General features: G+C 43.1%; 1 protein-coding gene across 4 annotated transcripts in view; it reads right to left on the bottom strand.

Annotated features, from left to right (window-relative positions):
* The window catches only part of Uvrag (UV radiation resistance associated), a 253,318-nt gene that overhangs the window by 164,108 nt on the left and 61,891 nt on the right, over window positions 1–27,319 (bottom strand). For all 4 annotated transcript variants that reach the window (XM_027407741.2, XM_035442366.1, XM_027407740.1 and 1 more), the window contains one exon: window positions 18,564–18,646. In XM_027407741.2, coding sequence (XP_027263542.1) covers window positions 18,564–18,646 — 83 coding nt within the window. The remainder of the gene's footprint in view (window positions 1–18,563; window positions 18,647–27,319) is intronic.

Raw genomic sequence — 27,319 nt, 5'->3', positions numbered from 1 at the left:
GCCAGTATGCATTTCGCCTTGAAGAGGGCCTGGGCACATACTGTGCCTTTAGTGGAGGAATACACCATGCCCTGCCAGGGTATCTTTAAGACTAGTGAATTTACTTACATGTAAACGATGTTTCAAGTCTATTCAAATGACTTCACAAAGTAATTCCACATGACAACTTCTTTCTACCATCAAAATCTACTTGTATTAAAAGGAAACTGTGGCTTAAGAACAAGCACTGAGATGTCATGGTTTCCAAGGATACAGGACAGCTTTGTGTTGAGGCTTCAAAACTGGCATGCCTGACACAGTGATGGTGAATAGATGTGTTCTGAGAGTAATTATACAAGTCGCCTTTTTAATGTGCTCTGTATAAACAGTCCCATAACAATGGTTTATAACTCAAGGGATCGGTAAGTAAGAAATTTGCTTTTAGCTTTGGTAACCCACTGTCTGAAGTTAGCGATTTCACTCACTGCAACGTTCAGCTCTGAAGCCTGAAGACGTGTTAGGATTGCACAGCTCTTTGATCAAATGGACAAACACCAAACAGAGCAGTCTGGGCAGATGAAAGGGCCTCACTAAGCACAGGGTCTTCGGAACTTATGCATCCCGTCAGAATGAGCACAAAGCAGAGAGGAGAGCTCACACTTTGGGAGGGATCAGGAAATACTATCCAAGCTTGTGCAAGCCATTAAATTCCCTGAGCGTTCCTGAGTCCCGCAGCTAACACACAGAGTTGCTGAACGGGTTAAAGGGCACTAAAGCACACACAGAGCACAATCATTATACACAACAAATCAAAATGGTGAACACCTACAGCCCAGTTAACTGACAGCCTCAGGCAAGAGATCACTTGAGCCTAGGAAACAGGCAATAGAATGAGACCAGGTTTAAAAACAGAAGTAACAACCATTATCAAAGGACTAATGCAGCCAGGCCTGGTGCATGTCTTTAATCCTAGAACTCCAGAGGTAAAGGGCAGGCAGATCTTTGCTAGTTCAAGGTCAGCATGGTCTACATGGTGAGTTCCAGCACAAGCCAAAACTTTTTTTTTTTTTAAAGAAAAATGCAGGGTTATTAAAGCTAAGTGTACAGCATATAGCTTGCTTATAAAATACAAAAAGGTACAAAGAATGAAGTGAGATCCCCGGAGGCTTCACAGAGCAGAGGCACACAGTCCACATCTGGAAGACTTCTTTTAAGGAGTCCAGCAAGCATACCTTTCTGCTCCTCTTGCTGCTTCACAGGTTCACTCTTCCGATCTTTGCACTGCCTGGTTTTGTTTACACCTACTATATGCCAAGGAATAAAACTGGCCCCTGTGCTCACTAGCTTACCACCTACTGGGCAGTAGCGAGTAACTGAATGGAGAATTCTATCACTATGTGTGGTTGTTCATCTTGACCTCCAGCTTTACTGAACTAGATGTACCTAGAATATTAGTAAAGCACATCTCTGGTGTATCTGTGGGGACCACCCCAGAAAAAAAAATGCACTAACAGAGAGAAGACCCACCCTGAATGTGGGTGGCACAATACCACACCCTGGAGAAAGGAGAATGCCCACTAGCACAGAACACTATCTCTTTGCTTCCTGCTACCAAAATCTAAGGAGCTCCTCCATGCTACCACTGTCACCATGCCTCCCCTTGAGCTTACAATAATGGAACCAGTGGTCACGGACTGATACCTCTGAACCCCATAAACCAAAATAAATCTTTCTACCCTTCAACATTTTCTCTCAGTTATTTGGTCACAGCAATGGAAAAACTAAGACCAAAGATTAATACTGGGAGTAGGGGCATTGCTGTGACTAACCCTGATCACATCATTCTGTAAGCCTTTAGAGCTGGCTTGCTGGAAAGGCTTAGATAAGTGAGTGAGCACAGAGTGGTGTAAGCAGAACTTTCAGACAGGGGTTCCAGATGGGAACAGGACTACTGGGAACTGAACTAGAGGCCATTCGATATCATATTGTTAAAAAGAACTGGGCTACACTTTGTCGGGGTCCTGAGACTCTTAGGCTAAATTCATAGGTAACAGATTAATAAGGCAAGGGAAACCCAGTCAGCTCATCATTCAGGCTTTGGCATTGTCACTACTGTCAGATTTATCCAAGTTTATAGTGAGAACTGGTGGCAAAAGGCAGAGCAAATGGATCTGAAAAACTTGCAGTTTGCTCATAAACAGAGCATAAAGTTGAGGAAGACATGGCTAGGGCCACTGAAAAGAAGCCATATTCCATTTGGACATTAGGAAAAATGCCTTAACGACATCCAAGAATTTGGCTAGATCCTGCACACAGGATGAAACAATTTTAACTAATCCAAAAAGACTCTGAAGGCTAGGAACACAGTTCCGTGGCAGAGCGCTTGCCTAGCATATGAAACGCCCTAGGTTTAATCCCCAGAACCAAAAACTAAAACAACTTCACTTTGAATAGACTGCTGCTGTCTTGGGGCCATCTAGCTATCTAGGGAAGTGCTTGCCTGTGTCCAGCCATCTAGGCATTGCTATAGTCATGGTGAAAGGGGTCTAGGCTACTGTTCAAACTATCAGCCAACGTTGACATCATCATTATGTCCTTGTCATGCATCCATATAGAATAAGAGTTAAGAAGCTCAGAGAGGCTTGTATCCAGACTTCAAAGGAAGACCTAGGAGGTCAGGCGGTATGTAGCAGGGTGAGGATTCCCAAGGTGGTGATGTGTGAAGCTGTAATAGTGAAACTGAAGACACAACGGAGACTCTAGGAAATTAGAGATGACAGGAACATGGAATGTCAGCTGAGGAAGGGTGCAGGTAATGAGCATCGCCTTGGGCACTGCAAGTGGTGGGATAGTGATAGCAGCAGTACTGCTGAGCCCTTGGGAGTTCCCATCACACACCATCACGAGTCCCAGACGCTGGACATGGAGCTACAGGATTCAGTGACTGATGGCTATCTGGCTTGCTTTGGTCCAATCCTGCCTTGTGTTACTGTTTACCTATCCTTCCCTTTTGGAATGAGAACATGTACACCATGACACTGTATCCTGGAAGCACGTGACTTGTCTTTTTATTTCACAACACACCACAGCTAAAAGCAATCACCGTGAGTCTCAGAGGAAACTTTGGACTCAGAACTTCTGCACAATACAGAGGCTGTTAAAGGCATAGGAGCCTTTGGAGATGAGCTGATGCATTTTGTGTTATGCTATGGGTATGAGCCTTTTGGAGGCAGAATACTATGGTTTAAGGAGATATTTGGGAGTGTACATTGACAAGGGGAGGGCCTGAGATCATCTTGACTGTCAACTTGATTCAACTGAGAAGCTCCTAAGAGATTAGTAAAGCAAACCTGGGTGTCAGTGAATATGTTTCCAGGAAGGATTAGGTGAGGGGAGACACACCCTGACAGTGTATGGCACCACGCCATAGTCTTCAGGTAGTGATAAAAGCAAAGAAAAGCCACTTCCCCTGTAACCTCACCTCCTAGCCACAGTAAGGTGAAAAGCTTTCTCTACAGCTCCAAGTCATGATGTTGAAGTGCCCTACCTCAGGCCCACAGTGATGCTGTACACGCTGGCTATGGACTGAAACTAAAAACCAAAAATAGCTTTTTCTCTCCCTCAAGCTACTTGGTCTTGTGTATTTTGTCATGGAAACAGAAGACTAATTTACACACTACTTGTAACATGGTACTTCCCCCATCTTCCTCAACAACATTAAAGCCCAAAGTAACAGTGCAAGCTGAGATCAAGATTTAAATATAGGGCTCCATGAGTCTTAAACCCACCTGTTAAGCCAGTCTCCTTCCAGAGTCCCACTGGCCGAATGTACCCTGGGGTGGTTCCTCATGAAGCAGGGCTCTCTGCTCCTTTGCTTGGGGAGGGCTTCCCAGAACAGAAAGGAAGGACTGACAGAGACAACACAGGCCCCTACTAACAGCAGGAACCTAATAAAACTTCATTGCTAGTGACATTGAATTACAAATAACTGATCAGTATTCTTTTTCTGGATTACTGGACCCTAATCCTTGAATTCTCAACTACAGTGTCACACAACCTATACTCCATGGATCATAAGGATACTATATAACAAGGTTCTTGATTGTTAATATTGTATGCTTTCTCATAATTAAAATCATGATTGATCATGACAAAGTGCTAGGAAACTTATAAACCCAACTTAATAATGACAGAAACATCAGACATCTCCAGTGAGACTTTCTACAAAATACTCAGATCTGTCAGGGTCATCAATACCAGGGATCTTAGAAACTGACAGTCAAGAGGAGCTTAGGGAAACATAATGACTAGACATGCTGTGATGGCCAGGACGATGACATCTGAGTAAAGTATGGGCTTTAGTTAGTAACATGTCAATTTTGGTTCACTAATTGTAGTAATTGTATCATACTAATAGAAGAGATAACTAATCAAGCATGAAATATATGAAAATGTGCTCTATCCTAGCAATTTTCTACATAATGCTGATTCAAAATTTTTTTTCAATATCAGAAAATGCATTTGGCACTAACGGCAACATTCTGATGAAGTTTCAAGCTAATTCTGTAAAATAAGAACAAGCCTTTTTTTTTTTTAAACCACAAAATAAAAAAAAGGTAATTTGTCATAACATCAGACTCAGGATGCTTACTCCAGCACTGCAAGAAATCAGTGCCTAAATCCTACTGGAAACTAGCCAGCAAAACATGACCAACAAACAACCCTTTCACTTTAAACAAAAGAGCGTATTTTCAAAGAAATTCTGCTAAGTAGTCACGCCTCACAGAAACCCTACAGCCCTCTGCCGGACCAACAATTCTCTTTGCCACCAGGCTCTTTGACAAAAGACGAGGTTAAGAGAACACTTTTAAAATACAAATCTGACCATCTAATCCTTGCCCAGCTAACTCTGAACTGATAAAACAGTTCAAGCTTGAAGATCTTGAAAAGCGAGCAAAGAGGTCCACCCCAGAGGCTAACACTGCAGAGCAGAGGCTACCTGGAAAGAGGCCCTGTGTTGAGCATGCCATGGTGAGAAGTGACAGGCAGACCCCAGAGTGCTCCTTCTCTCCAGGGGCTCAACAGGCTGAAAGGTTTTTGTGGGAAGATGCACCACCATGTAGGACAGTGAGCTCTGCAGACAAAATCATGATCTCCACCCCACACACCTAGATCCCATGAAAGCCAAGACTGCCTTTCTATTTCTTTGTACCCAAATTGCCTCATGTGACACTGGGAATGATGAATTATCAGCACACTGAAAAAGTAATAACCACCTTAATAATCACATTGAGGAGAAATATAACATACAATGAGCTATATAGCCAAGAGTGTGTGTCACTGTTTTACCATGTTTTGGTTTTCTCCCCACACCACTTACTGAATTGTCAGCAACAGCCTGTGGAGGGCAAATGCTTGCCCAGCAGCAGGGAGCTCATACTTTCCTCCAGAGCACGCATCATCTCTCTGTGTACAAACTAACCGTACTGCGTCACTTGTTATCTTCCATGGACTCATTCGCTCACACACAGTGGCTTTCAGGCTCCGTGTCCCAACTAGTAAGGATGGGGGCCCCTTCTGTTAGATGGCTGTCTGAGAACTGAGTAAGAGCAGGATATCTCAAATTGGTTTCAATGTCTTCTCCCGTGGCCTACAGAACAGTGAGCTTGGAGACGAAGGTGGCTCCCTCATGTATCTGCCATTTTCCAGACTACTGAATTCCTCCACTCCCTAAAAGCTCTTCTCAGGCCCTTCACTGGGGATAATATTTGGTTGTGGCAGTTTCCTTGCTTACTGTTATTACCGATAGTCCTCCAGTGGTGATTCTAGCTTAGGCATGGTAAATTTCAGCACCCCCGACTCTCTCCTCTCTCCATCTGTCATTACTCTTGATGCCATCTACATCATGTAGAAGACATATGCAGTATTCCCACCTCTCTGACTCTTCACCTCCATGCAGTTCACCCATTTATTCCCATATTTTCATAGTAATACCTTCAACCTAAATGTCTTTAATCTCATTCTCATATTATCCACCTTCACATTTCCAGACACCTGCAGTATTCCACTCCACCATCTTGTCATCATCACCAGAAATCTAATCTATCGGTCCCAATACCGCTTCCTTTATTGTCCTCATTTCTCTCTCAATCAGCTCAGTCCCAAGATGTACTGTCGTAAATCCCTTCTTCAGCCCTTTCTTCTGGCCCTTGAACTCACACTGGCAAGACATCAATTCTCTGGACCCAAGAAGTTAAATACCACAGGAAAAATATATCCAGCACACAGAAAAATCTCTCTCTAACTGCACAGCCCAAGCATGCTCCCTGGGCTGTCATGATTATACAGTTGGAAATGCAAATCCTGAGGCTCCACCATAGACCTAGTGATTTGGAAACTACAGGGACAGGGCACAGGAACTTTATATCCTGGTCCCCAGCTGAAACCAACCGAGGGTAAAACTGGGAAAGGTTTGGTCCAGCTGTTCTGCAATCCTAGAGAGCTAATTCCCTTTCTGTCCCTGTTCTCAAATGTTCACATTTCCTCCACCATTCTCACCTGCCAAATGACCCTACTGAAAAACCGACTCAATCGGAGGAGAAAGCATCACTCTCCCATCACTGAATGTGACGAGGATTGGCATTCAATTGGTCCCATGCTTCAAAACACTCAACTTACAGACACTTCTGGAACACACTGTTCTAGATTCCCCTGACCTCATCAGCCCAGCTTTTTTGATAAATGTTAGGGCCCCTTAAGCAGAACCTGGGGGCTTTGGTGGAGGTTGTCCTTCTGGCTGGCCCCTCAGGCCTGAGTTTTTGCAGGACAGTTTCCTCTTTCAGGCATGGAGAGTGGAGTGACCATTTCACCAGCAGCTGCTTCAGAGCTACAAAGGGTTGGTCTGGAAAAGCAACGTTAACACGTTCCTAGAGCTTCATAGCAGCTTCTGACTTACTACCCTGGCCCTGAGACAATTAACAAATATTCACTTCCCAGGGAGTGGTTTATGTTAACTCCACTGATACAATGCCTAATTTATATATCAGGCATCAACTGGTTCCTGAGATCAAATATATATACATATTTTATATGTATATTGTAATATATAGATATATAAAACAGCCTTGTTGGTATCTCCACCTTAACATGTTATGAACATACTCTTGATTTCCTGTCAATGCCTAGCCCACCAAGGCATCTTGAAGCATTTATTTTCATCATACCACAATTCACCTAGTTACTTGGGGCAAATACTTATCCCTAAGTCCAATTTCTCCATCACACACCTCCATCTAGTCCATCAGCAATCTAGTTAGCTGTCTTGAAAAACATGTTAGCATCTGAATACTTTCTTCTTACCCCAACTGCCACTATGCCACTCTCACCTCCTGCAGAGGCTACTGCAGCAAATGTCTTCAGGGATCTCTCTTGTCTCTGTGCCATCACCTGCTGACTCACCATGCCACAGTCACTTGCTTTTTCTTATTTTCTTATCTTGTCCATGTGTTTTATTCTATGGCACTAGAGTCAAATCCAGGGCCTTGAACATGCTACTACATGCACTACCATTGAGCTACACCCCCAAGTCAGAAATCATTTTCTTTAAGTAATTCAGATCACACTATTCTTTTGCTCACGGGTTCTCGAACAAGCTTCATATTGTGCATGAGGGTAGGGGATCTAAAAACCTATGAAAAGATCTGGCCTTTGCCAACTCTGTTCATTGTATTCAAGTAAGACTGACCTCCTAGCTGGAGCTGTTCTTGAAACCAAACTCCTTCCCACACCGGGGGCTTTGATACCTGTGATCTCTCCTCTCTGGAATGTTCTTCCTCCAGATGCCCACTCGGCTTGCTGCCTTATCTTTTAAGTCTTTTTTATTCAAATATTTTTTTCTTGGTGCAGTCCTCCCTGAACTGAAATACCTTATTCAACCATCCTCTGCATGTCCCACCCCCTGCCCTAGCTTTGCTTCTCATCACTGACTACCACCAGGGAAAAAATAAAAACTACCCAAAAGTTGTTTGTTTGGTTTTTAATATCCCATTGGAATGTAACCTCTGTGAAGACACAACTTGTTATTTTGTCTTTCAAAGGCAGGATCTGGTACACCTCAGACATCAGTATGTGTGGGCATCACAACGCTCTTTCTCAGGGACAGCATACCTCGCCTGTAATTTTTGGCTTCCAAGTTGTATCCCTTCAGAAAGAGCTCAAAAAACCTACCAATGTAAGCAGTGTAGGAAGAAAGAAAGAAAATGAAATCATAAGCCTTTGTCTCTGACCCAGTGCCACCTTTGGTGGGTCAATTCCCAATACTGGATCTCAGTTTCCTGAGACCTAAAGATGAGAGAATGAGGGTGAAGGGAGGTAGGAAGGGAGGCAAGGAGGGAGGCAGGGAGAGGGGAGGGGGGAGGGTGTCCCCTGTGCAGAGTAAATAACACAAAGAACATAATGACTTCCCTGGAAGAGAGTGCTTGCTTAACAGACATGGATTTTATTGTTATTCACCAAATTAATCAAATAACTGCTTAAAGACAGCAAGAATATCTCCAAAGTTGTCCCTTCTCCAGGCTAAATGTCCCTTATTCCAACTAGTCCTAAAATGTTCTAAAATAGCCATGTGCTGGCCACCTCCCCTGGCTTTTTCTCATCAAGTAAACCAGCACTCAACTGGAATATTCCAAATATGATCTAATGAACTCGAAGTCCAAACAGCCATTATCCCACCTAATCTGGACAATATATTTTCATTAATGCACCGTAACCCAATATTAGCTCCTTCTTAAATGCTGCTGAGTCAACTTCTTGGCTTCCTCCAAAGTCTTTGTGAGCTCCACGCTCCAGTTGCCAGTTCCACTCTGAGGCTCAGATCTGACTCTGTCATTAGAATCAAAGAATCTCAGAAAAAAGAACACCTGTGCAAAAACCATCTTATCTCCACAGTGAATGCAAGGGAGAGGAGCCCGAGAACAGCCAGGGAAGGGCACTAAGGGACCACAGTGTCAGAATTATAACAGCAGCATGTCTATTGTGGAACTATAAAAATGTGTATGCAGAAGCTAAAGAGATGGCTCAGCAGCTAAGAGTGCTTGCTGCTCTTGCAGAAGACCTACTTTTGGTCCCCAGCACCCACATGGCATCTGTAACTCTAGTTCCAGGACTTCTGATGCCCTCTTCTGGCATCTCTGGACACCAGGTAGGCACATGGTACACATATAGGCACTCTAACAAAATTAAACACACACACACACACACACACACACACACCACGAAACATTTTTTTAAATAAAGGTATATAAAAAATATTAGCACTGAATACTGTCCATACTTTTGCTCAGATACTACTTTCCTTCCTTGACCTCTGTACAGGTCTATTGCAGGGAAAGATATGTCTAGATCATAAAACATTTAGAAATTAATACTAACTTTTAATGAATGAAAGACTGTTTGCTTGCTAGACCTGTTAATCTGTTCTCTAGAATCTAAGTCCCCAAAGTAGAACTTGGCTTCTCATGTTAATAGAGTGTTTCCAGTCATAAAGAGCCAATTGCAGGAACAAGGTTATTATAAACTCACTGTCAACAGATAACATGTTAAACTCTGATTTTCTTCAAAGGTGAAACCGTCACCTTTAGAACAAAGGTGGTACCAGGGCCACCGTGATATCCTGATGTGGACAAGGTATTAAATCTTTCAAGAACTCTAATACATTCTCTTAATAAAACTGGATGTAAAAAATCAAGTTATGGGTGGGGTGGATGTTTAATGGTAACTGGTTATTTTCATTGGCACAAACATGAGGGTGAAATCACTAACCCTTGGAAAGCTGCCTTAGAACATGCCTGGCACAGCAAGAATGGAGTTACAAGACAGCCATGAGGGGTGTGATGGTGAAGCTTTAATTCACAGTGACATCTTAAACAAAGTCGCCTTAATCAAGTCACCCTGTGGATCCAAGCTGGGGTGGGTGCACTCGGGCAGATATAGAGAGCATGTCTCAGGCAAAAGACCATCCACAGACTTTGCTTGCCAACAATGCTGTTCATCTCTTCACGCTCATCTTCATCTTCATTCATCATGTGATAACATTTGAAAATTAATTTTTATGCTAAGCCAAGGATCCTCCACAGGGCTTTGGAACAACTCATGTGATTAACCCTATGTTTCTACTCTCTATGAACACCCAATAAACTAGAGCTCCTCCTGCCTCAGCTTCCCACATGCTGGCATCACAGGTACCACCATGGTCTCCATGTGTATCCTTTCATAGCCTTTCTTGACAATACCAAGGAAACCAAGAAAGAACTTTCCTCAGAAAACAAGAAGCCATGCCTAGCAATGCATGCAGGGAAAAGGTTGGGAAGGAGATGAATAAGATGAATAACTGTATATAGTAACTGAGTATAAGATTTCCTTAAAATTATAGCTTTTCCCTTTGAAAGCAATATGCACTCAAGAACAGAAATGAAAGTTAAAGTTAAAATAGGAATATTTTCATCCAAATGAGTGGCTATTTTATATAAAATAAAATAATATCCAAAATTCTCTAACATACTTGAGAGTAAATTTAATATAAAGGCAAATGATCACATGAAGAAAACCACAAAATGTTACTGAAGAAATGAAATATGAGCAAAAGGGGCAACATAAAAACATATCTTAGATGGTAATACTAAATAAGAATGATAGTTCTCCCAAAGTTAATATGAAAATTCAATTAATCAAAAATTTCCATTAATGGGGCTGGCAACATTGATGGCTCAGCAGTTAAGAACACTGGTTGCTCTTTCAGAGGACATGAGCTCAGTTCCTAGCACCTACATGGCAGCTCACAACTGTTTGTAACTCTACCTCCAAGGAATCCAATCCCCTCACACAGACATACATGCAGACAAAACACCAATGCACATAAAATAAAAATAAATAAATCATTAAAAGAAACCCCACTCCTAAGATTCTAATACAGAAATAAAGTATCTAAAACTAAAAGTGTATATATATTATATCATACATATACTCATACACAGAGATTCTCTCTCTCTCTCCCTCTCTCTCTCTCTCTCTCTCTTTCTCTCTCTCTAGCAATGAACACAATGGCAAAGCAAACATTAAAAACTAGAATCAGGGTAAAAATAGTAAATGTCTATCAAAGGTGGTGGGTATGTCACTGTGCCCACTGGTGACCCCTGCAGGCTCCAGGGGATAATTTCAATACAAAGGTTACAGAGATGACTCTGGTTATACTAAAATATTTACAAAACAAAACCAAAGTCACAAATCTGGGGAAGGGACTGGGCGGGGACAGGAGGGCTGAAAGGATGGAAGGAGATTAGAGAACAGGAAAAGTCAGCAAACAGCATCATATAGAGTAAGTATGACAAACCATGTCCACAAAATTATATTTACATATCATTTTGTTTTAAGTGACTGATACTTGAAAAGTTGTAATGGTATTTTAAAGTAACCTTTTAAATATTTCATTCCTTGATCCTTGGGTTGCAAAAGAAAAGTTTTAAATCTAAGTACATGTAAAAATAAAAAAAGGGGGTAATGGTGGAATAAATGTGGTTGAGCTCCACCAGGGACTGTTATTAAATCTTAAAAGAATGAACTGGAGGAGTCTGCATATGCAATGTTGAGGAAGAAAACAAAGATGCAGAATCATTACTGTATACACTTTCCATCCCAATTTTGTAAATCAGTAATTAAAACCATATTCACACATAACATCGATGACATATACAGACAGGGCTTGGGAAAAATACAGACAGCTACGGATGAGACTAGAGGTTGCTGACAGCGACGTGTGACTGGGGATCATATGTGTTCTGTGTTTGGGTGGCTTTCTGGCAAGGAATGGGAAAAGGGAGTTTAAAAAGAAGAAAAGCCAAAAGTAAAGGGGGTAACACCTAAAATTACACTAACATTTATTAAGATCCTATTGTTATGATGTGTGTGCCTCTCTGAATATATATACAAGCACAGATACATCTGTATTATGTAGAGAGAAGAGGGAAAAATTAAAAATAGAAGAAATATGTCATTATAGATAACTACAAATCACACTTGTATGGAGTACCAAAACTTTATATTCTGATTGAGAATCTTGCTAAAATGTATTCTATGTCTCTACTCTCCCTTTTCCATTGACACTTAACAACCATGAGGCCTGATGAGAAAATGCACACATATTGGAACCTGGACAGTGGTTATCAAACCTGCTTTAGCACTCAGCCATGGACCTGGATAAGCCTTTCCGCTGTACTCAAATGCAAATGCCATCAATTCAATGACGTGAGTCAGGGGTGCGATATGAAGATGAGTGCGTTCAGGAGGGAGGAAGCCACCTGGGTTGTTGTGTCTGCCTCCCTAAGGGCTGACGTGGTGACCACCAGGCTCCTTTTCCATGATATTGTAAAGCAAGACTATTTAAGAATCACAGAGAGCAAATTACCAATGTTTGCTTCTTGCTGTCAGTGTGTGTATCTTAATACAACCCCTCCATCCTCCGCCAGATGACTGGAAATGAGCACAACAAGGAGCTCTTAGCTGTCTGTAGCTGTCATTGACCCCTCAGAGACAACAAGGTGAATAGAGAAAGGAAACAAAGCTCTCTCCACACCGAAGGGCTGAGAGTAGAGTCCACATTTAAAGCCTGACTCTTACGCTTTTGTCCCACGTCCTCTAAAATCACTCACGGAAGAGCTTATTTGCCACTGCACAGCCAGTCCTTTCTAAAATAGAAAGCTGATAGATGAAGAAAGTGTTCTCCACCAAGGAGGGGAGGGAATTTGCCTCTAGAGAGCCAAACGAGGGCCTTTCAGAAAAACCTACAGAAAAGAGAAAGGTTAGAAGCCACCAGGGGAGCAGGGCAGAGAGAAGAGGGGCAGCACAGGCCCTGGGTCTGGCGACACTTGATACCTACCTAGCACATTTTCCACAGCTCTCATTTTGCCATCTGCAAACAGTAACTAAAATGATGGAGCCTGCTGCTGTAGCCTGAAGAAGAGCGAGATAACGGTCAGTGGAAACAACATTTATGTCCGGGGACTCATTAGGTGAAAAACTAGAAAGTCCCAGGAAAGGGGAAGAGGTTTTAAGGAAGTGTGATGGGACAGGTGAGAGAACACGTGACTGAAAGTGGGTAGGAGGATACTGGGAACTGGGCAGGTCCTAGGAGGGTGGAGATGGGGAGAGGAGCTGGTAGGAGGTGGGAGGGGGATTGACCAAAACTAAGTAAAAATGAAAATGTCATAATGAAAGCTGTTAATTTGTGTGCTGAGAAACAGTGCTGATAAGACAACCTTCTGCATACATATGATACCTGCGTGCCGGGGCTAATACAAAGATCAATCAAATGGGGAGCTCCCAGTGTGGGGGTGTTGAGAAGAAAGGTGAAGGGCCAACTTCAACTCAGTAAGTGCTCCGTAAATGACAGCTATTAATTACAGAGCAGTGGGGCAAGCTGGATATAAGACAATAGTTCCAAGGAGGTGTGCTCTCAATGGCCTTTGAATACCACAGGTAGTGTGAGCTTCATCCTGCACATAATGGCTCAATAATTTCTAAGTCCAAAGGGACCAAACCGATGCACCTTTTGACAGATTGCTCTGGCAGCAAGGTGGTAGGCGACTGGTACTAAAGTAGCACACGGACGGGACTGAAAAGAGGTAAGACACACTGACTGCAGATGGAGTCTAGGCCTGGAACACCTGCGCTTGAAGACAGGCTCTCACACTAAGCAGCTGTGTGACCATGGGTAAGTTACTAACTGTTTTGTCTTTCAACTTCCTCATCTATAAAATGGGAAAGGAACAGGGTTTTACCACATAAGGGACATTGTATGGAAGAAGAGTTGTATCATCATCGTCCACACTGGGCCAGGCAAAGTGGTGCACACCTTTAATCCCAGCACACCTGATTCAGCTCTTTTTAAGATGTATTTATTTTACGCCTGCATGCCTGAGCATATATATGTGCACCATGTGTGTAGGAGCCCATGAAGGTCAAAAGTGGCCGTGAATTACCTAGAACTGAGTTACAGATGGTTGGCAGTGAGCCACCATGTGGGTGCTGGAAATAAAACCTGGGTCCTCTGCAAAAGCAGTAAGTGCTCCTAACCACTGAGCCATTCTCTAACCACCCAGGTTGTATTATTGTAAAATGTTCAATAAAACACAGCTACCAATGCCATATGAGAAAAGCTGGAGTAAAGGGGCTATTAGGAGAAGAAGAAGAAACAGCCCAGGAAAACAGCAGAACAGGGGAGGGTGACACATGCACAAAGACTTGAGAGGACTCAGAGCCTCCAGTGGAGGCAGGAGAGTGGGGAAACAAAAATAACTACGATTTCTAGAGCCTGGGTGACTGGAGTGGTGCAAACCCCAGAGAAGAGGAAGGGAAGAGGCAGAAGGAATGTGAAGCCGATGAGGGAACCTGGCCATGTTGGAGTTGAGGCTCCTCAAGGTCTACAAATACCCAACAAGCCCTGGGGGGTTGGGGGAGAGGGGCACAGGACTATGGATCCAAGAGAAATGCTGAAACTAGGGATCTAACTGGAGGCTTCTAGCATTTGGACAAGCTGGCTGAAGCTGTGATATCAGAGCAGCGCTGACAGGAAAACAATCCTGCAGAGTCGGTGGTACAGGATCCTCAGACAACAATGGGCAACGTGGTCAGGTGAAGAATCCCTCCTCCAAGCAACCTTCATGAGCAGAGACTACGAGTGGCCAGGATGGACACAGCTCAGTTTGGAGGCAGAAGTGAGCATAGGAATGGCATGAAGGCAATGGGGGAAATGATGCTATGTTGAAAAGTCAGTGGCTTAGGCTGAGAACTCTGGCATCGGAGAGGAGAGCAGAGTAGAGAGAAGGCTGTCACCCACCAGGTGCCCCAGACTGTCTTAGGGATTTCACTGACCTCTCCTAGTTCACCCTCCCAATATTGTTAATCGTACGAGACAAATACCATACCCATTTACAGGACCAGGCTGAAGCAACAAAGGTAAGAAGCCTACAAAAGCCCTGCACCAGTCTACCACCATAACGGCACTTTCAGTACCAGGGACCAGGCAGAGCCACAGCCAGTGACTGTCTTACCATTGTTCTGGATAAATTAACCTGGAAAAAGCAAGGCATCTATCTCCAAGGAGGAGAGAGAAAAGAGTGAGTAGGCTGAAAGCCTGCGGCACTACAACACCCCTCTTTAGAAAGGTGAGGGGGTGGGGTGAGGATGACACCCCAAACAATCTTTTACCCTCAGAAGGAAGCAGGATTAGAAGTGACCCCTGACAGCAGTCTCACCCCAAGTCTATCCCACAATGACAGCAGGGCTAAAATTCTTAACTATATAACTCACCATACCCCCCTCTCCTCTCTTACAACCATTCAGTAACTCACCTACCACAAAAAAAAAAAAAAAAAAAAAAAAAAAACTAAAGGCAACAATAGCAACAAACCCAGAGCTCCCCACCCCATTATCTAATGACCCTGTGCCCCTGAAACCAGAAAGACTAGATTTAGACAACTGCTTATTCAATAGCATTTCATAATACCAATTTGCATGTATCACTGAAACCCTCCTGCCAGTTTGCTCACCCCAAACTGGAAAGTAAATGGCATTTCAAATGTCAGTTAAAGAACAACATTGACACCTTGTGGTGAACATCCCAAAGAATGAAACACAAGAGCAAAATGCCTCCTAATTGTTCACTGGAAAACAAATCGTCAACCTGAGAGTGTTCTAACCGTCTCACCCCACACTGAAGGGCTCTGGAACCCGCAGCTTCTCCTGCAGGGTGTTAATTAGCCTAGGTTTCCAGTTGAGTCAAAGCACCACTAGGTGCTTTCCTACAAAACCATAAACTCCTATCACAAGTATGTAGCTTCGACGCACACCCTGATCTACGTGTTCCAAACTCACTAAGATTCCCTAGTTTTCCATGACACAAGCAAAAAGCACAACAAAACTGTGCGTCCTAGGAACACAACAATACAGTGAAAGATATATTTTTAATTTTGAGACAAGGTCTCTGCATAGTTCAGTGAAACTTACTATGTAGCCCAGGTTGGCCTCAACTTTGAAACCACCTTACCTCAGTGTTAGGGCAGGTGAGTACCACCTATACCTCCCATCCTGTACAAGTTATTAATTAGAATATACTCCTAAATAACACCATTAGGAGACTAAGGTTCTCACTCTGGAGCTAAGGGCTAGTAACGAATGCAGACACTGTGGCTGTTGCTGTTGCTGTTGTTGGAGACAGAGTCTCAAGTAGCCCAGGCTGGCCTTGAATTCGACATGTAGCCAAAAATGATTATCTGATCCACCTGCCTACACTGCCTAAGTGCCAGCCAGGATTACAGGCGCATACCACCATGCCCAGCTGTATTTGTTTTCTAATTACAGACCAAGTAGCAAACATGTTATATATCAAGAAGAACCAGGAAAAGAAAATATATTTTTAAAAATATCCCCATTCGGGGACAATGTTAACTGAGTAGGGAAAAGAACAAAGAAATGCAGTCTGAGAGAAACACAAGTTTCCCAGCAATCATTCCACATCTACCACAGCAAAAGCCACAGGGAGAGCAAAGCTTTCAATAAAGCAGACAATGGCTGCCCGAGGCTGTCTGAAAGAACCAGTACAACGTTCACTAACCTTGACAGGGACAGCTAAAGAGTTCCTGGGTGCAGGGTGATTTATTCAGGTGGCATGTAACCTGGCTCAGAAGGCTGTGTCTTGGGCCTGGAGAGAGGGCGTGGTGGGTACATGAGAGTCCATGTGAAGTCTGGGAGTGGCTAACAGGACTGTAACCAACCACAGTGTTGGGGATGGACACGGGAAGACCCTAGGAGCTCACTGACCAACCAGCCTAGCAGAGATGCAGGTTACAGTTCAGTGAGGGACCCTGTCTCAAGCAAGTAAAGAGGAAAGTGATGATGTGAAACATCCAATGTCTTCCTCTGGCCTCTGTGTACGTATACCCATCCTGTGTGCATGCATTCATGAGCTCATGTGCGCACACCCATACACACACACACACACACACACAATGTGCATACACCACCACACCCCACATACACTCAACATAAAAGTGAGTCTGTGTTGTTATGCAGAAATGAGTTACCACAACAGTAATAGGAAACACTTGTAAATTGTATAAGTTATATACTTAGTAACAGTACTTCTCCCCTCACAAGAACCAGAGAAGTTAAATGAACTGGGGTAAACAGGGACTTTAGAGGTACTGGGGATTGAACTCTGAACCTCACACATGGCAGGTACTGAGCTATACCTGTGGCGCCACTCACAGCACTTCCTACAGTCTCATATATCTTTACCTCCTATTCTCTGCAATAACTTAGAGCTTTCAGCACCCTTTAAAAAACCCTCCTGTCCTGTTGCACTATCTCAAATGCCTCCCTTTTCTCTCGTTTGGGTTTTTTTTCTTTTAATTCTATTGGTTCCTCTAATAAGATCACACAATCTCATACTTAGAACATACCTGTCTTGAAAATGTTCTCTTTCTATCATTTTACTAAGAAAAGCAGGTCAGGAAATTTTAGCAGCTTATTTACATTTCAACTAATTCTGGACACTCTATTAACACTTACTGTGTCCCCAATTCGGCAGACTCAAAAGAATGTCTGTTCAACTAGTAAATCCTATCTGTTTTGTTACATAGCCTAAGCAGTCAAAGTGAAGACACCTCTCAGACACAAGTCAAAAGTCATCATGCATATGTGGTTGCTCTAGAATCACTGTCCCCTTGGAGTCATTTTCACAAGTCATGTAACAAAACGCTGTCATCGAATATAAGGCTCGAGGCTCGCAAAGGGAAGGCCTCTTGCATAATGTTTATAAGATAACCATTCTTGAGAACCCTCTGGGCTCTTCCATTAGAAGACCTATAGAGGATATGTAATGGTCTAAAATTTATGATGTGTTAGGTAAACACTAGAAAAACACAACCCAAATCAAATTTCAACTAGCAGGCTGAGTTGAGTGAACAAGGGCTGAGTGTCACTTAACTGGATGGGGAAATGTCCCCTGGGAAATGTTCCTGGTGATCTACCACATGTGAAGCTAAATTTTTAAATCTTTCAAAGTTAATCCCAAACATTTTATATACAGACATATACATACAGAGAGCTGAGGCACTTAAGCCTCTGAGCCTTAGATATCTCCAAAGCTCCCAAGGTCTGTCAGACATGATCCTTTTAAGCCACGCCCAGGGCTGTTGGTGGACTCTCCTGGGGAAGGTATAGTTGGGAAGTTCCCGATATGTCCTCACTCAGCAGCCTACAGGACAGACCAGCCAGTACTTCAGTTTCTGTTTAAGATCTCCAGCTTCCAACTGCTCTTTCCCACTGTCCAATGAGAGGAAATGGCTTTTCAAAGACTTGTCGAGAAGATAAACTTAAATCACTGGAGCTACAGAATTTACGGAGCTTTCCCTAAAAAATGCCAAGCCTGAGTAATAACTCCTCAAGCTCCAACATTTCCTCACACTGCAGCATCACAAACTCACAATGAGAGAGAGCCATCCAAATCCAGGAGGCTCTAAGGAGTTTCTTACCGCAGCAAAGAGAAGACATCGTAAGAATTGCGTACACAGTTCTGATCCACCTGAAGGATGTTCTTCTGTGTGTTTGAATGACCCTGAAAGACATTGGTGAAGAAAATAAACAAAAAGAAGCAAAAATCTGTGCATAGATTAACCACGTTTGCCTTTCTATGGATGACTTATGAAAGATCAGGGTCCACATAAGATCTCAGAGACTTCCCAAAGTTAAGTGTAATCTCCGTGGAGCTGCTTTCAAACTTTTCAGACAAGTACATTTAAAATCAATTCTTTCTCACCGTTCTCAATAAAAGAAACAGTTCCAGTTGTGGATTGCGATTAATTTCCCAGGGACAGTTCAGGAGTCTTGCAGTACACTACATGACTGCAGAAGGGGGTGTTAGTCTTTCCATTAGTCTGAGCCCCCACATCATGCTTTCTCTGAAAGCCCAAGTCCTACTAGGGAAGATAAGAAACAAGTGTTCCCACCCATGCCAGCACCATAGTTTCTAGCAAGAATATAGCACAGTGACATAGGAACAAGGCTGGTATCTCTGATACTTAAGAGAGGCAGTATAAACTGTAGGTAATACGAAGACAGGCCACAGAGGCTGTAGCTGTTGGTATCTAGCAATGTGCCAAGCCCTGGGTTACATCAGCAGCACTCATAAACGAGATGTAGTGGTGTACATACAACCATCACTTGGGAGGTAGAGCAGGAGGATCAGAAGTTCAAGGTCATCCTTAGCTACATACTTTGAGGCCAGCCTGAGCTTCCTGTGACCCTGACTCAGACTATCAGGATTCTATTTGAAGCCCTTAATACGCCAGCTCTGTGACCGTCACCTAAACCTCAGTCAATTGTTTTCTCTGTATGTAACACAGAAATGACAGTAGAATACACCTCATAAATGTTAAGGAAAAGTTAATATTCACAAAGTGAGAGACATGCAGCAAACTCTATGTAGCTGCTATAATCACAGCACAGATATTTTTAATTAATAATAAATACTGGCAAGGATGTGAGGAAAAAGGAGGGATGTAAGTTAGTACAGCCTCTATGGAATTCCCTGTGGAAGTTTCTGGGAAAAGTAAAAATTTCTAGGAACACATGAACTATCAAAAATGACTCAAGAAAAAAACAGAAAATCTAAACATACTTTTCATAAATAAAGAAGTTAAATCAATAGCCATAATACTTCCAGGAGTAATAAATAAAAAATAAAAGTTTAAAAGTGGGGGGTAAGCCGGGCAGTAGTGGCACACGCCTTTAGTCCCAGCACTCAGGAGGCAGAGGCAGGCGGCTCTCTATGAGTTCTAGACCAGCCTGGTCTACAAGAGCCAGTTCCAGGAAAGGCTCCAAAGCCACAGAGAAGCCCTGTCTCACCCCCCCCCCAATAAATAAATAAATAAATAAATAAATAAATAAATAAATAAAGTGGGGGGTAGAAGACTTGACCAGTCAATCCTAGAGTTATTAAAATAATAACAACAATTCATCTCAAAGTCTTAAGAGGAGAAAGGAGAGGGGAGGGCAAGGAGAGAGCCAGAGGGACTTCCTTTTTTTTTTTTTTTCCTGGAACTCGCTCTGTAAACCAGGCTGGCCTCGAACTCACAGAGATCCACCTGCCTCTGCCTCCAGAGTGCTAGGATTAAAGGCGTGTGCCACCAACGCCCAGCCAGAGGACTTCTTAAGTCACTATATGAGATCACTACAACTCTTACATCAAAGCCAAACAAAGCATAAGAAAATCATATACTATTATACTGAATAACTATACACACTGAAATCTTCCACAAAATATTAGCAAAACTAATCTAGCAATACATTAAGATGATTATTCTATGTACTCTGGCAACTGTTTCTGGGTATATCCCCAAAAGAAAGCAAGGATTTGAATCTAAGATTTGTGTATCTGTGGGCACAGCGGCTTTATTCACAACTGCCAATGGATGGAAACAACCCAACAGTCCACAGACAGAAGAAAAGACAAACAAAATGCAAGCTATTCATACACTTAGCCTTGAAAGAGAAAAAAAAATCTAGCACATGATCCAAGCTAAGTTCTTGCCAGAGCAATTAGGCAGGAAATAAAAAGTATATCCAAATTGGCCCAAAATAAAATGGAAAAACATCTCCTGTTCTGGATACTGTCAAGGCAGCAACAATACCCGAGTCCATTCACAGATTCAACACCTCTCTATCAAAATCCCATCTGCCTTTTCTACAGAAAAGGGGGAAAACATTCAGTTCACATGGGATCAGAGGAGGCTGACAAATAACAAGAGAAATATTGAAAAGAGAACAAAGGAGACTTACATTTCCTGATTCCAAAATGCACTGAAAAGCAACAGCAATCAAAACAAGATGGTGCAAGAGAAGGACGGCCAAAGAAAGGAAAGGAACAAAACAGAAGAGAGTGGAGATTAAACCCATGGACCTGTGATCAACTCTTATAGCATGTCAATGGCAAGGAGCCAGGACTATTCAAGGGAGAGAGAGACAAGCTCTCCAGCAACAGTGCAAGTTTGAAGTTGTACCCACCCCTAACAGCCAAGAATAAAATTACCCCAAAATTCACTAAAACCTTAACAATAAAGTTAGCACGCTTAACACTAATAGATTCTTAGCTACAATAGCCAGGGCATGACCACACACACACACACAAAAAAAAAATTAATTGGACTTTACTAAAACTTAACACTTCATGTATGGCATTAATATAAGAAAAAACAACACAGAGAACAGTAGGAAAGATTTCATATATATCTAATAAAAGGTTTAATATCCAAAATCTGCTACAATTTAACAAAAAGAAACAGCTGAATGTTGGGCAAAGAACTGGAGAATGGATTTCTACAGAGAAAACATGCCAGAGGCCAGCAGGCACATGAGAGGACACACACTCACTTGGCAGTACTGACACTAGACACATGCAAAGAAAGCTACAGTGAAACATTACTTCATCCACACGAGGATGGCTATAACATAATAATAATCTACAGCTTATACTGACAAGAGCAGAACAATCAGAACCCTTACAGATCAAAGTTGTTGCCATCGAAAAGGAAAATTCAGCAATGCCTCAAAAAGTGAAACCTGGAATTAGAGGATAGCAACACCTTTACTCCCAGGTGCTGACTGACCTGAGAGAACTAAACATGGGCACTCACTCAAACAAGGATTTGCCCTCAAATGTTATGATAGCACCAACAGTCAAAAGACAGAACAACCCAAATGTCCATCCAGGGCTAAAGGATAAAGAAAGTGTGGTACATCCTCAGAAAAATGAAGTGTTGGTATATATAACATGTAGATAATATATGGTATATGCAAATACAAAAATACACTAAGTGAAAGATGCTAGACCCCAAAGATCACACGCTGTGTGACCGCTTACATGGAATACACAGAACGTGTGAATTTGGAAAGACCAAAAGCAGACTGAGAGCCACCAAGGGAGGTGAGAAAGGCACAATGGAGCACCAGGTTTTCTTTGTGATTAACTTTTACTGATGTGTCTATGTCTGTATGTGGTTATGTGCATGTGACTCAGGTGCTTGCAGAGGACAGAAGAGGGCGTCACATCCCCTGGAGCTGCAGCTACAAACAGTTGTGAGCCACTTGATGTGGGTTCTGGGAACTGAACTCACATCCTCTGTAAGAGCAGGAAACATTCCTAACCACTGGACCATCTTCCCAGACTCTAAGTTTTCTTTAGGATGACAAAATGCTTTCCAACTTGATAGAGGCAGTAGTTACATGAGCAGAACTTCAATCTTAAGAAATAATGTACATATCACAAAGGCAGATGAAGAGCACCAGGCAGAAGACAATGGTATTAATTAGCTATAAAATGATTTTTTTCTTATTTTATCCAAAAAGCTTCCAAATATTTTTTATGGCTATAAAAATCACCCAAGGGCTGGAGAGATAGCTCAGCAGTGAGGAGCACTTGCTCTTGCATAAGACCTGGGTTTGATTCCTAGTATCCACAGGTTGGCTATAGCCCCAGTTCCGGGGGATCCAGCAGATACACATGTATTATACATTAATTCAATTCATGCTTTAAAATATTCATACATACAATGTAAAAATAAATATTTTTTTAATCATCTAAGCCAGTTATGGTGACAATGCCTGTAATCCTACCACTTAGGAGGCTGAGACAGAACTGCAAGCTAAAGGCCAGCTTGAGTGAGATCCTGTGTGAAAAATAAGAATAAGGGCCAGGAAGATGGTTCAGTCAGTAAAGTGCTTGCCACATAACCATGAGGCCAAGTTCAGCCCTGACATAAAAGCCCAGTGCAGCAGCATGGATTTGTTAACGTCAGCACTGGCGGGGGGGGGGGGGGGTGGGGGGGGGGGGGGACAGGAGCATCCGTGGGGCTTGCTGGTCAGCCTGCCTACCCAAATCTGTGGGCACCAGGTTAAATGAGAGACCTTGTCTCAAAATATAAGATGGAAAGTGACCGAGGAAGATACTGGCATCAGTCTCTGGCCTTCACATGCATGTACACATGTACACATATATCTCCACATGTGCATGAACACACACAGAAATAAAATTTAAATCCACACCAGTTAAACCCACACACATCTACAAGCAACACAAGGTAACAAGGAAAGATCACTGAAATGAAAAGCTGCAGCCAGGCTTTAGTCCACTCTGCCTGTCAAGCAATGAAGGAAAATAATGTAACTCCTCTGGTCTTCAGTGTCTGTAACTATAAAACAAGACAACTACTAAAAACACTGATGAAACATGAATGCTTATGAACACATGAATGTTTGGAGAGTCCTGTTTCATAGTCAGCATTGCCGTTTAAATGTTGCTATGGGAAATGTTCACGTTTGTTGCAAGCCCAGTGGCTAGGTGCTATTCTTAGCCCCACTTTAAAGGTGAGGAAACCGAGACACAGGAGGATTAAGGGGAAGAGCCACGCAGTCTGGCTCGCAGACCCTGCTCTTAAGGGGCTAAACTTGATGATCCCCCAGACCTTTTCTGATTCTAAATTTCTCAGTCTACGTACATTTAAAGCAGCTTAAGGACATTATGAAGCCCTTTGGCTTCAGCCCACACTTAGCAATTAACATTCTTCAAATATGCTAAGAGCTTCCCTCTCAATGACGTCTAACGGGACCAGCTGTGCGATCCTCCACGCTCTGATGAGGGTTTTTATGGAAAGGAACGGCTCATTTGTATCTGTTATCTGTGGGAGATACTGTCAAGTGCCAAAGAGCCCAGGGAAGATTTGCATGCCACTCAAAAATCTTCTGAAGCCAGGCCTAAGGATATTTTTTCCACAGAGGGAATTGCTGTCTGCCTGAGGAGGGCCTGGTAAACTGTTAGGGAAGCAGACAGTTTCACATCTGTGGCTAGCAGCAATCCCAGGCAGATCAGGTGTATTTCTAGACTAGTGGTCAGCAAACTTCTTCCATAAAGGGTCAGAGGGTATTTTTGAGGCTTAGAATATAGCTAAGTGGCAGATGAGGCCCTGAGTTTGATCCCCATTTGGGGACATGACCAGAACTCAGATAGTGCTTTCAGCTCTGCAGACACCTGTCATATCTGGAGTACATTCATGTTTATTTCCTCACTCAAATTCTTAAAAATGTAAAAACAAATCATTGTTGGTTTACAGGTCACACAAAATATACGCTATGCTAGCACTCCCAGCAAGGACACCTTGACAAACATGAGACATTTTAGCTCTCCTTAGCATCCTTACAACCACAAAACCAACAGAAATAGCTTACTTGCTGGGCATAGTGGTATACACCATTAATCCCAGCATGTAAGTACGTGAATCTCTGTGAGTTCAAGGCCAGCTTGGTCTACACAGTAAGTTCCAGGACAGCCAGAGCTACATAATAAGATCCTGTCTTGAAAAAATTAAAATAAATAGATAAAAATAAATATGAAAAAAAAGAAAAAAATTCACTTGGTAGGATAACTTCTTATAAAGCCAATCAGGCTACATATACTTTTATTGATTTTACTCACTAAACACACCTAAAAGACAAAGAATATTAGGCTTGTTTCTCACCATCCTCAGAAAGCATGTCCGAGTGAAAAAGATAAATACAAGGGCCATAGACTAGCTTAAAACCAAAAGAAGCCACACATTCTGATGTGGTGAGGACCCCACCTAGCAGGCACAGAACATCAAAGGCTGCAGGACTGGCGGTATTTGGAGTAGGTGAACCCAGTCCTGAAAAGCTGAATGGCAGGGAGAAAGCCCCGCCCGGACTGAACACCTTTAGCTAAAGGCATGACAGCGGGAAACACAAGCTGCCATTCAGGGAAAATCAAATAGTGGCCTGGTTTGTTCGGCTTCAGTAACATGGAAACTATTTGGAGCCCTAAAGATGAAAGTAGTGGGAGACATGGCTGAGCAAGCAGGTAGGGAGCCCTGACTCCAGGCCAGAAGTGGAGACAACTTACAGGCAGCAAGACTCAGGAAGGGTTTCCGACACTGTAGTGTGACTATCAGAGCTGCACATGAAGAAGGTTACTTAGGAAGTGACTCATCTGATGAGCTGGAGGAGGCAGAATGCCCAACTACCAATCAGTTATAAAAGTCCACAGGGGCCAGGGAGACGGCTCGAAAAGTAAGGTGGAGAATGACTGAGGAAGACACTCAACCCCTGGCAGAGACAGTTGCAGTTTTCCTCAGTTTAAACTTGGCTAGCACTTGAAAGCCCATTAGTGTCTGTGCATATGAACATGTGGGACACAGGCCGTAGATGCAGCATGTAGCTATTTTTTAGGAGTAGCCATGTTTGTATAGAAACGCAAACATGTACCTATGCCACACACAGAGCTACATAAAAATACACACACACACACACACACACACACACACACACACACACACACACACGCATGTGCTGAGAATTCTGACCCTATGAACAGTGGCAATGAAAGGGAGGGGATGAGAGCAGAGCCAGAGCTAGGGTGGAGTCAATGCAGGGAATCAGATCAGAGAACGGGACATAGGCGCACAGCAGACAATGAAAATTTACTCTATACAACTTCCAAGCAAAGGAATAAAAGAACCCAAGTATGCCATGGCAAGATTAATGAGAAGTGGTAAGCAAAACAGGGTAGACACAAGCAGCAGAGTCCACAGGCCACCAGGAAATCGCTGCAGGAGTCCAGTCCTCTGGGGGTGGCAGGCTGAGCTCGGATTACAGAAATGGAGACCAGTTGTTTCAAAGGACTCAAAGGGACCTAGTTGCTGAATAGAGCAGATGAAGAAAGAGAAAGAGTCAAACCTCACCAGAGACATGAGGTCTAGAATAAATGGAACAATAGTTAAATGACAATGTGGAAAATTGGGACAAAAAATAAGTCTAGAAGCTGAAAGGAGGTGCCCCCTTTATGGTATAATTTGTAAATGACAACTGTCTTTAAAAAATGGTCGGAAGCCACTGAGCAAGACAGAATTCTGGGTAAGATGCTTCACAACCGCTAACAACCAAGTAGTACATCCCACAAACCTTGCAGGGGTCCCTGCCACAGATGTGCCAGCCATTCCCAGGAAGCATGTGTTGTGCCAGCATTATCTGCCAGGTGCAATGCTACACACCCGCAATAAACTATACCGAAGGCAGCCTCTTGCTCTGCCTGCGCACACAGGACAGTCGGGCAAGAAGGTAAATGAACAGGCAATCAGGATATGGGAGACACCAGGCATCATGGGAGCATAAGAAGAATGCCCATGCTGAATGTGGGTGTCATGCCACAGGACAAGAAAACTGCCCTAGGGAATTGGGTCTAAGTGATAAGGACAAACTTAAGCATGAGAAAATGTTAAGAAGGAGGTTTAGAAAGAAGGAATCAGATTTTGGAAAGATATTGCAAGCCACTAATTAATGAGGACAGATAGACGCTACTGCCTTGATTTGAAACCAGTAACTACATCAGCATCTCAGAAATTTAAAAAAAAATAAAAAATAAAAAAACCCACAGTGAATAAGTGGGTATTGAGCTCCATAAGTGCTGCTTCAAAGAGATAGGAGATGATGCGAGACAGCCCTTCTGATCTGACCTGAGAGAGGGGACGCATGTTGGTACTCCTCACTGAATTAAAGAATGGGATGGAGGAGGGGAGAAAACCTGGTTGAGTTTGAGTCAGGGGGAGGCACCAGTCTCGGAACCGCCCACACACTTGACCAAAGTCCAGCTGGCCAGAAAGGGAGACTTGGGTGAGACAGACTGGAGTTGGGCTCCTAGCACCAGGTCAAAGGCTCACAACCATCTGTAACTCCAGCTGGGGAAAGCCAAAGCCAATTTTTCGTGCTTCCGTGGGCACCCACAAACACAAATACACACACACACACACACACACACACACACACACACACACACACACACACACATACACACACACAAATAAATAAATAATTGTTTTAAAAATTAAGATACATTGTGTCCAGTGGAGCCTGAAGATGAGCACAGGAGTCCACAGCAGGTCTGTCCACCATGAGCATGGGTGTGCCGCACACTGACTTCACACGGCAAGTGAGCTTTGCATAGCCAGCCTCACCTAACTGCATAGAGTAAGGAATCAGAGGAGGCAAGGAGGAAGAAACAAGCAAAGCTGGTGGCTTGTCCCACAGATGGGGAAGCGCTCTTTCTACAGTACAGTATGCATGTGGACGGCTACCTGCTGGATCCACAGACAGCCTGTGTCCCATGTGCACATTTGCATGGACACTAATATGCTTTCAAGTGCTGGCCAAGTTGAAACTGAGGAAAACT

This window comes from Cricetulus griseus, chromosome 3 (genome assembly GCF_003668045.3).
Source record: "Cricetulus griseus strain 17A/GY chromosome 3, alternate assembly CriGri-PICRH-1.0, whole genome shotgun sequence".
Taxonomy (NCBI): Eukaryota; Metazoa; Chordata; class Mammalia; order Rodentia; family Cricetidae; genus Cricetulus; species Cricetulus griseus.
Note: the sequence above shows the minus strand (reverse complement) of the source record. Positions and strands in the feature narration are given on the sequence as shown.